This window comes from Gambusia affinis, linkage group LG02 (genome assembly GCF_019740435.1).
Source record: "Gambusia affinis linkage group LG02, SWU_Gaff_1.0, whole genome shotgun sequence".
NCBI classification, from domain to species: Eukaryota; Metazoa; Chordata; class Actinopteri; order Cyprinodontiformes; family Poeciliidae; genus Gambusia; species Gambusia affinis.
The window spans coordinates 22,110,578-22,126,572 of NC_057869.1; the positions used below are offsets into that span (position 1 = coordinate 22,110,578).

The 15,995-nt window shown below is 40.8% G+C and overlaps 1 protein-coding gene across 4 annotated transcripts; it reads left to right on the forward strand.

The window, feature by feature from the left end:
* Positions 1-7,916: 7,916 nt before the first annotated feature.
* marchf7 (membrane-associated ring finger (C3HC4) 7) lies at positions 7,917-15,526 on the forward strand. Of its 4 annotated transcripts, none has more exons than XM_044143736.1 (11): positions 7,917-8,164; positions 9,913-10,109; positions 10,834-10,977; positions 11,097-11,268; positions 11,419-11,592; positions 11,670-12,831; positions 12,997-13,166; positions 13,716-13,819; positions 14,410-14,514; positions 14,741-14,789; positions 14,949-15,526. In XM_044143736.1, the coding sequence occupies exons 2-11, from the start codon at positions 9,930-9,932 to the stop codon at positions 15,032-15,034; spliced, it is 2,346 nt and encodes a 781-aa protein (XP_043999671.1). In that variant the 5' UTR covers positions 7,917-8,164; positions 9,913-9,929; the 3' UTR covers positions 15,035-15,526. The 4 variants fall into 4 exon arrangements, with proteins under 4 accessions (XP_043999671.1, XP_043999680.1, XP_043999696.1 ...); XM_044143745.1 differs by having other exon boundaries at positions 7,964-8,177; XM_044143761.1 differs by lacking the exon at positions 7,917-8,164 and adding an exon at positions 8,516-8,617.
* The last annotated feature ends 469 nt before the right edge of the window (positions 15,527-15,995 follow it).

The window sequence follows — 15,995 nt, forward strand, 5'->3', positions numbered from 1 at the left end:
CTTACGTTCTGAACCGTTGAACACAAGAACACCTTATGAATATCTCGGCTTGTTTGGTGAGAGGAACCACAACCAGAGAGAGCCACGTCACTTCCCTTTTAAGCTTCAAGATCATGGGGAAAGCTCGCACTACCTCTTTCACAATTAAAATTGATGCTTCAGGTTTAGGCTCTGACGTGACAGCACACACCTTGTCAAATGTGAAGAAGGTTGGTAACATCTGTCAGTCCAGTTTCTCAAATGAGTGTGTCTGCAAGTTTCGATATGAGAAACACTGGGTCAGTGAACCAGAAAAACACGGCGCACGAATGACGACCTGCGAACTCTTTTCGTCTTTAAACCCTCCTCCAGGAAGATAATTCCTCAAATGGACGAGGGTTTGCATGTATGGGTACCATAGCTATGTAGGTGTGTTTGCATGCGGGGTGGTCTTAAGACCGTTTTAAGAGCGATGTGAGCAGGCCCTGCGTTAATTAACTCTGGCAGGCCTGTGTTCCTCCTGGCAGTACGCAGGCAGACATTCTTGCCTGGCTGCCCTCAGTGACGCCTGGTCAAAAATAGGGCACCACAGTAATGATCACAATGGTGACATCATCTTAGCCTTCAATGTGCTCTCCCCTCGGTGCTCATCTGAACAAAGAGCAGCAGGCGTGCAGGGGAGGGAGGCAGATGTCACTTCGTGTCTGGGGAACATTAAGACCCAACAAATGTTCTTTGAATCCTTGGAAGATCCTTTTTAGGGTTTCGTGTGGGTTAAAAAGGGGAAGAAAAAAAACCAACAAAAACACTCCTAATTGCTTTAAAGGCAATTAATTAGAAATGGGCTTCTCTTTAGTTTGGATTCAATTGTTTTTAAATGAGGCATAAGATTTGAACAGTTCAGGTAAAATGCCTGCAGCTGAGGAATGCGCATGGTGAGAGATGAGTGTCCGCAAATAACTCGCAAGCGTGTTTAGATGGTGGCCCTCTAACATGTGATCTAAAGTGTTAACACATGTGGCCCTTTCTTATTTATTTTTTCAGCATTGTTGTTACTGATCTGTTCAGATGGATGCTCTCAAAGTCTTGAAGCAGACTTCACACACAGACACATGGAGCAGTGGCAAAGGACTTTTTCATTGTAAATGTATAAACGATTGACATTCAGTTTATGTATTCAGGAGATCATTAGAGTTTTACAACAGAAATCTGAAGATTTCCTGAATCTCACAGTTCATGAAGTCAATCGACGAAGCCCAACACAATTTGTGTGAGATAGCAGCAGATCATTTATGTCGGCTTGAGTCTCTCGCTCTGATGTTTGGTTCTTTGAGAATCTGTTTTACCTAGCCTAAATAAAACCCACAGGAATGTTTGCTTCTATGCAGTCCTTCCTGGAAGTCTGTCTACTTCAAAACACTGAGTTTGTCTTGCAGTTCTCCCCCCTCTGAAATCCAGTAACAATCTGTAAAAGAGCGAGAGAGAGAGAGAGAGAGAGAAAGAGAGAGGAAGGGAGAAGGAGAGGAAAGGGATTCTCAAGACCTGGACGAGCCGTGGGAAAAGAGGGGTCTTGTAGAGGAAAAGCAGAAATGTCTCAGGACATTCCTTTGTGATTACACAGCGCTACACAAATCCAGACATTCTTGTACTCATTCCGTGTCTTATGGCTCGAGTTAAAGTCTCATTTGTGAACTCGTAAACATCCGTGTGTCTTTACTTGTGCAGATGTTGTTGGAAACTTTTTTTTTTCTACTTCTATTTAGATCCATTTAAAGTTGAATAAACACAGCCTCCAGGAAACCTGAGGGTAGAAGACTAAGATCAATTTGCAGTAATTATGTATTTCCTTTTTCTGAGCCGGGGAACTTTGATGTTGCACCACACCATCCTTTACAGCTGGAATAAAGGAAAGTAAAAAAAAAAAAAAAAAACAGCTCAAAGGGGCAGGCAAGTATCATATCCACAGGACCAACACAAGAAGAATCAAACAAGAGGAGGGCACTGTGTGCAAATCTCAGGTTACACGCCCGAGATCTTTGAAGAGTCAGCTGCCCCCAGTGGGAAGAGGCATGTTCCTCCCTTGTCGCAGCCACCATGAATGAGAAATGGCTCCAAGGAATGCTCCATTATCGTTCTATCTGAGGAACTGGGGGAGGGAAGAGAAGCTTGTAGTCTCCCTTCATTTAGCTGCGTGCAGAATCATGTGTTTGCAGGAGGAAAGGGGGTGGGGGCGTGAGGAGCGGGCACTGGCCTACAGACCCGCAACTGGGCTGAGCAGCCTCCTCCCCAGCTCACCAGACCTTGCACTTCCTCATTTGTCTAGGTCATACGTCCTTTTTGTCAGCAATTAATCTGCAGCTCCACCCTCCTATATTTACCCCCTTTCGCTCGCGGTTTCTCCTTCACCTCTTGTTCTCCTGGCCTTGGCTGGATTTACTCTTGGTTTGATCACCGTTCGCTGTTGTATCCCAGCTACTAATAATGGATGGCTGGCCACTTTAGATGCTACATTTGAGCCATGCATGAGGAGCATGCTGTTGACCTTCACGTTATTATGCATCCGCTGTGCGACAATGCTCCCTCTCTGCTCCAAATTGACCTTCCAGGACCCCCCTCCCCACACACACACACACACTTTCCCTCTTTCTACCTCACACACACTTAGCATGAATTCACTGTGTGTGTTTATTAATCTTATTTGAGGAGGTAAAATCGCAGCTTTTAAACTGAATGTGTGGAGGTGGGGAAAACAAACTGTATGTATTTTCCCTTATCAGTATCTCTTGGGATCTGCTAAATTAGATGCAAGTCAAACTTAAGTAAATCAGAAAGAAAAAAAAATGTTCCTAATCCTGGATTTACAGTGCTGATGCCTTTCAGAACAATTACACAAATCAATCTAATTAAACCTGTTGGAACTGGCTCTAATTGCCTCCCTGATTAAACAAACAGCAAGTTATAGCATGCAAATAACAATGCAGATCAAAAAGCTGCGCAGGCATGAAACCGTAAACTTCAGCGCCCCTTAGTGGTCATTAGCTTCCTGTGACTTATCTAATGACGTCAGCCCTGGACACTACACTCACACTCATGCTCACATTCCCACTGTGACTGGGTGCGTGTGCGTGCGTGTGTGTGTGTGTGTGTGTGTGTGTGTGTGTGTGCTTCTACCACTCATGTTGTGGGGACATAAATCAGTTTCCAGAGTCAGACTGCGGGGGATAAGTAGTGTTTACAGGTTTAAGAAAGGTCTCAAAGATATATATGTTGGCTGATGTGGGCTCTTCTTGTGTGATGGAAACATGACTGCGCATAATGCGTCTGGTAATTTTCATGCAAAGAGTGATTAACATGAACTACACCAACAGACAGCAAATACAAGCTTGGTTATGGCCACACATGTAACAGCCTGTTTGCATATGAATCATCTGTTTGAAATATTCCTTGTATTTAAAAGAGATATGATCACTTGTTTTTTTTTTGTTTTTATGTCTCTATGCTCAATCACTGCATGAAGGCTGTCAAGGTTGCTCTGCAGTGATGTTTTGTAAATGGTTCATGGTGCTTTGTTATAGAAAAAAAAAAAGTGGATTCAAGTCAAGCAACATAGCTGAGCATGTCATCATTTTCACATTTTTCTTCCTTAATAAGTCTTGTGATTCTCCCACTGTGGATTTTGAATTGTTCCCATCATTCAATCTTCAGAGCTCCTCTTGTTGGGTCTGTTAATAGTGTTATTAGGCTGTGTGTTAACACGATGTGAATGCACGAATGCCCACACCTCCACTACCATCTGTACTGTTTACCGCTTTCATGTTTCCACCACTATCCGTTGTGGCAGTACTGGATAGCTTGAAAATGAAACTCCACTTTCATTTTCTCCACCTTGGTTGGAGAGAAACACATCAAGCTCTCTTTCACTGATACACCATCCATAACCCTGATAACAAACCATATGTTTCAGCATATTGATGGAGTTGTCAATGTTTTTATTTTCCTTGAAATATCTCGAGAAAACACATGAGGAAGTGATGGAGCTCTGATGTGACAATTTCCACTGATAAATAATTGGGTCACTTGACTTGTTTTTGAATACCACTTTTATCTGTTTGAGTAAAATATCTTTTTTTGTTGTTGTTGCTGTACACACAGTGTATAAAAAGTATCATTTTCAGACCTGCGGTCAATCTGGGCAATTTCAGAAGAATTACATTTTAAGAAAATGACAGCAGAGATAATTTACAGTATTGTTTTTAGCTAGTTTGAAAGAATACATCTTTTTATCATAAATATTATGTTTTTTATGTGTAGTATCACCATATTATTTAAGGTAGCTGCTTCAAGCAAATGTTTTAATAAATAGATAAATATATAAAGATGTTCTTTGTTCATCTGCTTTTGTTTCATTTTCCTTGAGATAAACTGTAGCTGAAACATAAAGAGTAACCAGAGAAAAGCTTTAACTTAATTTGCACATGCAAACTGTAATATGTATTTTTCAAACCCAATCTTTACGTACACTGAAGAAATAACGCAGAATATTTTCCCTCCCCACTGTTGAATCAGGCCAAATGTCTCTTGTTTTAGGTCAGTTATAATTAGTCAAATTGTTTCTATTTGTCAAATGCCACAAGAATGAAACACAATTTTAGGTTACCTTCTTTCCAATTATGTCTCATATCATCTTAAAAAAAAAACAACTGATGTCATTATTGGCTCATTATATAGTTTTGCATGCAAAAGGGCATCATCCAGTTTAATTCATTCTGCTTACCTTCCTTATCTCAAATGCCAGAGAAACCTGAAATACAACCATGTAAAAATCAGCAGTTATGTCTTCAGAAAAAAAAAAAAATCTAACATGTGGTCAAATTCTGACAAATTGGTGTATTATCTTAAATCCAGTATAATTTTTCCCCCATAACACAACACAAATTTTTAAAAGTACCCTAAATTTGTAAAAAAAAAAAAAGTTTTATATGTTCATGGAAAACAACACCCAACTTTAAGAAATGCCTTTAAGTGAAGATGTAGTTTTGCTCAGTGTCACTCAGTACCACACATCAGTGACAGTTATCAGGGACACCAGATTGGTTTCACATATCTCAGATGATTTATGCATTCATAGGTTATGCATTTGCATACAAAAAGATATGATTCCGAGTTTTATCTGTTCCTATTTACTATTTTATTATGTACAGATAAGTATGCAAATTGGATTATTTTATGTACGGTACACATATTTCTGCTGCGCTGCTGTGTCTGTTAATGTTATTATATTTCAGCAGGACATCCATAAACATGCATTTAATTTTATGTTTTACTGTATTACTCATGGACTAAAAACTTGCAGCACTATTGATTACTAATTTATGGTAATGTAGCCATTTCCAGAGAAAATAGATAATCCTTCATTATTGTTTTCACGCTGTTTATTGTTTTTTTTTTTTTACTTGATTTATTCCACATATCTTGCTGATTTACAGTCCCTATAAAAAGGTATTTCTACATTTTGTTATGTGCGAAACTGCAACCCTTAGAGTATTTCAGTGGGATCTGATGAAATAGAACAAAACAAAGAACATATAGATTTTTTTGTTTGTTTGTTTTTGACAAATTAATATCTAAAAACTGCCTATACACGGCTCTCTCAAACTGACAAGCCAGGCAATGAGAGCATTAAACAGCTAACTCTGGAGGAGCTTCAGCGATGCACATCTCAGGTGGTAAAATCTACACTAGAAATGTTGAACTCCAAAATTCTGGCCTTTATTGATGTTTGGCCAGAAGAACACCATAGTAAGTCTTATTAGCAGTTCACCACAAGCAATGTTGGGAACATGCCGTACTATGTGGAAGAGGAAACTAGACTTTATGGACTAGAAGCAAAACACTTAATGTAGAGGAAAGTTTACATAGCTCATCACTATGTAGATATGTTCTTTCCACAGTAAAACATGGTGGTGGTAGAATTATGCTGTGGGGATGCTTTTCTTCACCACGTTCAGGAAAGCTACAAAAAGTTGGATCGAGCTAAAAACAGGATAATCCTGGAGGAAGACCTGTGAGGCGGCTGTGAACGAACTGAGATTGAGCAGGAGGTTGTGAAGATCAGGTTTTCCTTCCAACTTAAATGACTTTGTACTGATCTGTCATATAAAATAACAAGACATTTGTGACTGACACTTAAAATACCTTTGTAAGGCATCAGTCTTTTTTAATGGGTTTTATGCATGTATTTCTTTTATAAATTTTGATTTGTTTGTGTTTTATTTTGGAGCACATGAGTCTTAACTCTTTGCTTTAATCCATTCCACTAAACAACAAGACATTTTAAGTCTGACTTGAATGGAGTTAACCTTTTGTTCCTTAAGGGAAATAATTTATATCCCAAATAAATATACACAGATGTAGAAATAGAAGAAAGACAGATAGCTGGTGCAGCAGAGGCACTGAAGGGAATCACAGGTTGAAATCTTCAGAGACTGCCCTGAATGCCCTGTGCTTGTGTTTGTAGCTTAGCAAAAGCTGATCACATCACATGTGTTGGTAGGTAATTCGGGTGAACCCTTTTTGGCAGACAACACACAGACAAACTAACAGCTAACAGTTCAATATCCGAGATGATGAGACGCTCATTCAGAGTAATATTTTTCAGGATTGCACCATCTGCTGCCTCTGCAATCCCTTCTGGTTTTCTCTTCTCACTGTGTCTGCAGTTTTTGTTTTCCTGCGTTGTCTGGCAGCTGAACAGAGAGGTATTGGAGTCTGGATCATGTCCCTGCTGCCATGTCTCTGTAAAAGTAAAACAGCACTGTAGACATGTTCTGTGTCTTGGTCAGTTCTTAAAGCTTGCTCTGCTTTTGCATGCAATCTCACATTCCCTGCAAATATCTGGTGAAAAATATTTTGAAAGGTCTCCTCCTTCCTTCCTGATTTCACAGAGTAACTCCAGAGATTTTACTGCAGCCACTTGAGCATTTGTGCATCGGTTTCTTTAATATTCTGGCTCATTTCAACAGATGATCAAATCTACCACCAGATATAATTAAAAGGAATACATCAAAACTTATATCAAAACATAAATGACAAAGCATCATCTGTGCACCATGTGCATTTTGTGAAGTAGAAGATTTAAAAATATGTCTTTATTTATCTGGACTCTAGTTGAGTCAAACTCTGAGCCAAAGTTCACAAAATATTTACATGTCTATGTATTTGTTATCCAACCCATAGCAATGGAAACAAATTTTCAGGTTTGAGATGAACATATTTCATTACATATTATAATTGTTCGAAGTAGGTTTCTTCATAATATCAAGACAATTCATACAACTTGAGCATCCTCTGTGATTGTTATACAAGAGACTGTTTTCAGTCAGATTCTTCTTCAGATTTGCTGCAGCCACAGCCATCAGCATCTGCCACTCTTTGAGGAACCTTGAATAATATCAGTTGCATCATCACAAAATGTCCTTCTGTAATTAGGAAAGGATTGCTTATTTAAGTTGATTTGTTTGATTCTGACGAATAATTTCTAGCTACAGCATTTATAGTTGTGTAATAAAGAGTTATTATTTTATTTTTTTTGCTAACTCCATTTTTATAAAAGCAGTATGAGTGTTAACCAACTGTCATTAAAATTAAAATGTCATTAAAAACATTTATGATATTTAAATGGTGCTTTTCAGAACAAAGTTATAGTTTTTAAAGTGTACAGTCTAAAAAAAGTAAATCAGTCAATTCTTGGTGAAATGTAAAATTTTGTCTTTTTTTTTTTTAAGACAAATGTAGGTTCTGTCAATAGAACTGACCGCGTTAGTTTTTAAAAAATGCCATTTCTGATTATAGTTTCAACAAGAGTTAAAAACCCAATGAAATAAAAAGCAGTAGCTCAATGGAGCCACACGGGGGCGTTGCTTTACTCAGCTTAGAAGCCAAATGGTGAAGAAAAAGTGAAGGGCACCATAAAAAAATGTCAATATCAATTGCATAAATGTGTGCAGGTAATTTCGTTCGGTATATCTCTGACGACTTGCACGAAGAAGCAGCAACAGAAAACAAACTCGTGCTGAAGCCCCTCCCACCAGGTCAACGCATATATCTCCATCTGCGTCAGCTGCATAGGAACGGACGGACGCCATAGTTCCTGTTGTACTAAAACAAGGAAGAGCTTAAAGCCGAGGTGAGGACATACGGTAATAATGTCGTTTTTCTTTTATATTTTCCTACTTTTGCATGTGCTGAAAATAATATAAACCAATAAAGCTCGGTGTTGAAGTTACCGTTGTACATTAGCACGAGAATGTCAGGAGTGTTAACAGTGGAGGGAAGCTAACCGAGCTGCGACCATTACCCAGACTGATATTTCGACCGTAAAACAGCTGATAGTAAAACAGCTTATTTGTCACGGTAACGTCCACAAAGTCACGTCTTCTTTACTGTAAATTTCTGCTAGTGAAGCTAACAGCTGTCACCGTTTGATGTGTTCGGTGTCATGGAAATTAAATTGTTTGAAAACTGCTAACGAACAAGAGCAACGAGAATCAGGAAGCGTTGTCACGAAATCATTTGATCAAAGCTTAAATGCATAAAGAGGCAGCTTGTCGAGCATGAACTGGAAGGTTTCCAGTGTTGGGTAGGTTTTTATTCCAACAAACCCATAGATAATGAAGTATAAAGTCATAAACAGGCAAGCGAAACAAAGGGCGTTACCGAGTTCAGGCTAAAACCGTCTCCTCTCATAAAACAATCTAGTCAAATAAGTTATAAATGCAAAGTCCGGAACTGAGTTACTGCTGCACAGGCTGTATGTTCGTGTTTTATTTCATTAAATATACATGAGAAGCCATAACTGGGTTAGGCATTGTGGGATATAGATTTCTAAGCATCATATAGATTGTAATAGAATGAGATGGTGAAGGAAATGTTAGCAGTTTCAAGTGGGCATTACTGACATTAGTCAAATACATTTTTCATGTTAGCCTTTGCAACGTCCACAATTATAATGAGCTTATGAATTTTAACTAAACAAAGTTGCTGGGCTTTAGGTGATTGTACTATACTAAAAAAAATGTTTATTATTTAATTATGTGCATGCGGGTTTCAAACATGTTTGCTCGGGTTAAACTGAAAAAATATCTAATAACAAAAAAAAAGGCGAATATTGGCCTTATTTATCAGCCGGTCAAAATATTTGACTTGCTTTACTTGCTGCTCATCATTTGAGTGTCCCAATCCGCGGCTGGCTGAGTTATATTTACCACAGGTGGTCGAATAAACATCCATGTATCCATATCACTGCTGGGAAGCAATTCAAATTGTGTCTCCTTATGTGAGAAGCTTTCAAATTTTAATTTTTAACAGGTACTACCTTGATATGATTTCTGTGTTTACTTGTAAGAGGTTGTTGGGGGGGGTTTGAGAGAGAAAAATATTGGATTATAACTCTTATTCAGCTGTATTAATGCGTTATTGTTGATGACAGAGTATCTTGCTTGCGTAGTCATATCTAACTGTGCCTTGTTGGTGTCAAGTTCCTGTGACAGAGTTCGTACTCCTAAAGATAGGCACAGTAACTTTGATATGAAGTCTAGGAAGCAGCATGGTGGCTGGTTTTAGTGTTTACTGACACACCGTCACTTATTCAGTCTAGCACACCAACTTGACAAGGCTCGGCCTGAAACACACTGAAATAACGTAAGTCTGTCTGCTAAAGTGTAGGCTTCGTCTGCTGCTGTATTTAGAAAATGATCATCCATCTACAGTACAGACCAAAAGTTTGGACACACCTTGTAATTGAATCCAATTACAAGGTGTGTCCAAACTGTTGGTCTGTACTGTACATATCTAGACTTTTAGCCATATAACCTGTCTGTTAGATCATTTTATCTTTCAGTAATGTACTTTGGCATCTTGTCTTGACTTTACAAGGTTCAAAACAATCCGTGATGGACTCCAGGTCTCGGAGACTTCCGTTTTGTCTGTCCAGCTCCAGATCGTCCTACAGCTTCACCCCGGCGGTCTCCTCGTCACTGGGATCCAGTAGGCGGTACAGCAGGGAGCCAGTGCTGAACAATGACCGCTTCCAGAGAGCATCATCTCCCTACAAAGCAGACACAGATAAACAGGTAGAGTGATTGTGAAACACTCTGGCTTATTGTGCGTCGGTTTTATAGATTAAGATTCCACATACTCTCCTCCCTTAATTCATGAGAACTTTCCATAAGAAAGGAAAGGTATTTTTCCTTAAGGTATTTTTTCCCCCAATGCATCCTCTTCTAAGATGCGAGAACCAGCTGCAGTTCCTTTTAGTGTTCCTCTCCTTCTTAAAATGACTCTGATGTCCTTTCCTGTCTCCAAAGAGCAATCATTTAAAGGAGCTCTTTCCTTACAGGTTGCCTTTGCTGCATGATACAGTAGCTGACTGCGTATATCAGTGGTGCATCAGCCGACACTCCAGGGGTCTTTTTTTAGGACAGCCTAGATTCCTTGTGTGTATTTCAGTCCTGCCGCTCATCAAGGTCCGTTTCACAGGATAGTGTTTCTTTTTGCCAGGGTCTTGTTGAGTTGTTCCTGTTCTTTCTAGAACAGTAAAGGTACAGGGTGTGGATGTAGAAAATCACATTTTAAGCGATTTAAGGATTATATCAAGTTCTGATTATCACTGATAATTTTATTTTTTGCATACATAAAGGACATACAGTCAGTCTATTGCAACATTGCTCATGCAAAATTCTTATGCTTTTTTTTTTTTTTTTTTCTTGCGAGTCTACAGATTTGATCTTCACAGAAGCATTGCTCAGATATGAGCTTCAGCTAATGCCTTGTGTTCTCTTTCATTTTCTTCTGAAGAGTTCTCGCCTCCTGAGCTCGTCAAGAGATTACAGCAGTTCTGACGTCCGCTCCCCCAGCTGGAAGCTGCCTTCTTTGACGTCCTCCGGCAGATCTTACAACCGCCCCTGGGTTGAATCAGCTCTCAGCAGTCGAAGCAAAGCGGTACTGAAGCTTGCCTTTCATATGGGGTCACACAGCTGAGATCTACTGAAAGATCCCGGGTAAGAGGGAGAATCTTTAAAAGGAAGTCATTCAAACTCTTTTATTTTCTCTTTCCTCAGAGTGATGCTGAAGGGAGGTCAGGGATTTGCTCGGGTGTTCTTACTGCCAGCGATGATGCAGAGTCGAAAAGGGCCAAACTTTCATACAGCAATCGCCTGTACTCCAGAACAGCCAACACTTCGCTCACAGGTTCCGGCTACTCCAGTAACGTGCTCAGCAGCAACAGCAGAGGTTTGTCATAGCTCAGACTTTAGATCCAAAGCAATTACTGGAGATTTATTCCCAGCTCAGATTCAGTTCTACACATGGGAAGAACACTTCATAATAATCCCAGGCAGCTCTTAATTAGAATCTAGTAAAAATATTTTCTGTTTCCAATAGGCACAAATGACTCGCTTGATTCATCCTGGGGTTCATATCGTTTACTCTCAAGACCGACCCCTTCCTCCACGAAGCCCCTGCTGTCCTCCAGAGAGCAGGAGACGAAGACTGAGCCCGGCCTCTCGAGTCTGGGAGAGAGAAGAGCCAGGAACCCTGGACTGGTTTCCTCACTGTGTACGCACGATTTATCAGGTAGTGCAGTCCTTTTAGACTCGCTGAACTTATGTGGTTCATGCTCTTGCGTCTTTCAGATCAACCTGACAGGGTGACGTCCACATATGCACAAGGAGCTCGACCAAAGGAAACTACCTACTCTTCCTCATCCTCCGCTGTGAGGGAGAGCTCTCTGAGTCGCCACGCCTCAGCCTTTTCCTCGCAGCAGCCGACGTCATCATCGCGGCTGCATGACGTGAGCAGCAGAAGCACGGCCCGTTTCACAAACACCCCACCTTCTCTCCGCTCAACTCAGGAACAAGCTCGCAGCGCCCTGTCTTCTGGTGTATTCACGTCCCACTCCTCCTCCTCTTCATCCTCCTCCTCCTCATCCTCCCACACCCCCTGGCAGTCCACTCCCCTGAGCAGACCAGAGCTCGCCCTCCCACGGCCGTCCGCCGAGGGCGGCGAGCCAGATGGCCGGAGCTCCACGCGCCGCTTGTTGTCTCGTCTGTTTTCACGACGTTCCAGCCAGGACTCTTCCAGCTGCTCGTCCAGCGTTCGCTCGCTCGATGACGACAGCCCGTCTACCAGTGGGGAGTCGGTGGACAGCGACGAGGGGGCCGGGCCGTCCAGCGCAGACCCAGACAATGGCGGTGCAGCGACGGCCTTGGATAGCCTCAGGAGTCGTAGAACAGACCTTTCTACTATCCAAGAAAGCAACCTGGGTCATGGTGGGCCGGGCCGGTCCGGAACGGCTTCATGGAGAGAACCTTCTGTAAGTAGCAGCAGCAGTAGCGGAGGAGGAGGGAGGGGCTCGTCCTGGCTCTCTGCCCCTTTCCGAGCCCGCTGCCCCCCCCTCCTGTCCCGCCTCCGCAGGTACGCAAGAGAAGACGGCCCCCACTCCCCTTCAGGCTCAGAGCAGGACTGCAGCCGTCCGCAGCATTTACTGAGAAGGTGGGATGACCTGGAGCATAAAGCATCGCAGGATGATGATGAGGAAGAAGAGGAGGAAGATGACGATGAAGAGGAGGAGGAAGGAGCGTTTGCTTTGGATGCTTTTGCTGAGTCTTATGCCGATGGAATAGAGGATGAAGCGTTGCCTGAACTGGAAGTTGTGTTTTCGCCTCGCCGGCAGCTGGGAGTTCTGGAGAACCTTTCAGCCTCTTTGGGACGCGGCGATAGGCAGGCGGAGCCGGACCAGAAGGAGAAGACTCTCTCCAGCAAGGATCAGGAGAAGCTGCGGAAGATCAAAGAGAAGTAATTCACATGATCTTTATTTTTATTTTTTTAGAACTGTGCATCGTATTAATGCTCAGTTTATTTCATTTTTGTGAATTTATCCTCTAGTAAATGTGTTGTTCTTGAAAGTATCAATTTGAGGAGACTGTGGAAATGAATCATTACTTCTCTTTGCCGCCACAGACTGTTGATGGAGGATTCTGACGAGGAGGAAGGAGACCTGTGCCGAATCTGCCAGATGCGGGAGGAGTCTTCCTCCAACCCCCTGATCCAGCCTTGCCACTGCACCGGCAGTCTGCAGTTCGTCCACCAGGAGTGCATTAAGAGGTGGCTCCGCTCCAAAATCAGCTCAGGTAACCTCCAGATGCAAGAACTGTTTTAGGGAACTACAGCGTAGCGTAATCAATTACATGTTAATGTTGGATTTAGGAAATGACATCATGGACTCCGCAGGGTCCTAAAAAGCCATCTTGAGTTTTAGTAGTTTTGCAACAAAAAATCCTGAACACCCAGACTTTTAAAAGTAGATTTAAAATCACATTCTACTGAATGTGGTTCTTTGCTGAGGTAGTAGGGTTTCTTGTTGCATCATCCAGCACTAGACTCATATAGACGATGTTTGTTTTGACCTGGTTTAAAAACAAGGATTTCAATGGTCTGCTTAACTTGTAGCATTGCTGCTGGATAACCTAGCAACAATGCTACAGTCATAAAACATCAGCGGATGTTGACAGTAATATTTCATAAGTTTATTATGCAAGTTAAATGCAATTGAGAAAGCTAAGGAGTTTATTTTCATTAACGTTAAATTTCAATAAAGTTTTAAGACAGTCATTCTGTTTTAAACTTGGGCAAAATTCCAAAAGATGGAGAAATCTCTTCCTCTCCTTTTTCATTTGCAGGAACAAACCTCGAAGCAATCACAACATGCGAGCTCTGTAAGGAGAAGCTGCGCTTGAATATCGATAACTTTGACATCCAGGAGTTGTACAGGACACACGTCCAGGTGAGTCGTTCCGGCCCTTTTAAGAAAACTACTACTGTGCCATCCGACGCCTTATTTAAAAACCTAGAAACTCACTTTTGTTAATGCTGAATTTATTTGATGATGTTATTTAGAGAAACAAAATGAGTTGTATGTTCTGTTTCCATGTGCAGCTTATTGCAAGGGTGATTGTTGCATTTTGTTTCCTTGCATGGTGGTGTGGGAAGCAGCCAGAATGAATTGTTCATTTTAAGATTCTTGCAGGGATAATCAGTTAAACCAATGGTTAAGATTAACATGGCTTTAATTAACAGGAAAAAGTGTGCTGAAGTCGCAAATGAAAGGATTCAAACAAGCATTTGCTGTTTCTATAACAATAAATACAAAAAGTCCTTGGGGGAGGAGGGGTGTTTAAATGAATACCTGCTCGTGTGTGTGTGTGTGTATATATATATATATATATATATATATATATAATTAACAGTTCAGAACTAGTTTATTAAGTCAGTTTTGCTTGCTTGCATTTTTATTCCATCAGTTTCCTGTGTTTACTTGTGTAAAATATATATATATATATATATTTTTTTTTATTTTTTTGTTCCTTCCTCCAGTCAGAATATGATGAATTCATCAGCAGCGGCCTCTACCTGGTGGTCCTGCTCCACTTCTGCGAGCAGCGGTTCTCCGATGTGCTCGGAGCTGTCGACGCAGCCGGGGTGAGAAAACACACACCGACTCCCGGGACATTCACCCGTGGTCTTAAATTCTGGCTTTAAAAACGGCCAATTTTAACGGCTTTTTAAATAAAGAGTCCGCACTACAGACTCAATCAGATGAGTCTGCACTACACAAGATGTCTCTTAACAGATAACTGCACGTATTTAAATTTGTGTCCCGCTGTAAATGTTGTAAAATCAGACAAAATCTTTGCTTTCTCATCAGTTGTTCAACCTGGTGAGAATTCTTCATGAACACATGGACAGTCTTGAAAGTATGTTACCCACTCCTTGTCTCCTGGCTCTGGTTGGAAATCCTCTCATGTTGCTAAAGAGGGAAAAAAAATAAATTGTGCATTACATTTGGGGAAAGAAAAACAAAAATCTGATCAAATGGTGGCGACAGAGCTTAACTCGATGTTTCTGGATTTCAGCTTCCACTGGAGAAAGCGACGAGGAAGAGCAGGACAGCCGGCCGCCTATCGACTTCTCCGACCTGGACTACGATGAAGAGTACTGATCATCTCACCGTGACGTAGTTGTAGCTCACTCGGTTTTTCGCCCTTCGCTTTGACGTTACGTTCAAGTGCATCTGCAGCGAGACACCATGTGCACGAAATATGTTTTGCCATTGTCGCCGGTGGCTTTCGCACATATGCAAACTTGGGATGAATTGACGCATAATATTTTGAGTAAGACCACTCTGTCTGTTTTTTCTTTTGATTGTGCACTTTAATTTAATTTTAAATAAATCTTTTTAATGGTCAAACCACAAGTGCTTTAATGGTTAAATGAGGACAAGAACTTTTTACTCCAGTCAAAAATATTTGAAGTCAGAATATAAAATGTGGTTATTCATTTTGCTTTCCTTTCTAATGAAAATAATAATAATAATAATAAAAAAAACTCTGAATCACGTTTACTCCATCAACTTATTTTATTTCTTGTAAATGGTCCATGTATTGAAAATAGTTTTCAGCTTTCAGTTTGGGAATAAAGATTGCAAATACTCCTTTATGTGTCCTCTGATTCTATTGGGTTAGAAATCTCTTGTGATGCTTTAGAAATTGGGCAGGTGTCCTGGAGCAACGTCCAATCAGGATGAAGTTTACATACAGGAATTACTGATTTAATTTGGGCTTTTAAAATTACACTTAAAGTGATCATGTAAGCATTTTCTATTTTAAGGCGTTGAGAAAAGTTTGGTTATTTAGAATGGTCTATTTTACACAAAGTTCAGCTTTAAAACCTTTTTGACCTCATGTGGATCAGAGATTATTTTTTTTTTTGTGAAATGCCACGATTTATCACCCTAAGATGAATTGGTTTGAATATGTGCATTTCGTACCAGAACTGTACTTTCAGATTTCAAAATTCATAAAGCATATTGCTTGCAGACAAAACTAAGGGCCTTAACGGTGTAAGAAACTGTTGTGTGAAGCTGGTTGGAGGATCGCCACAGTGTTTGACCACAATCATAC

Bases quoted from the DNA above. Each gene is read 5' to 3' on its own strand.
- marchf7 (XM_044143736.1), top strand. From the start codon at position 9,930: ATGGACTCCAGGTCTCGGAGACTTCCGTTTTGTCTGTCCAGCTCCAGA. The intron at 10,978-11,096 runs GTACTGAAGCTT...CTCTTTCCTCAG, and splicing joins TCAGCAGTCGAAGCAAAGCG to AGTGATGCTGAAGGGAGGTC. The intron at 14,790-14,948 runs GTATGTTACCCA...TCTGGATTTCAG, and splicing joins ACACATGGACAGTCTTGAAA to CTTCCACTGGAGAAAGCGAC.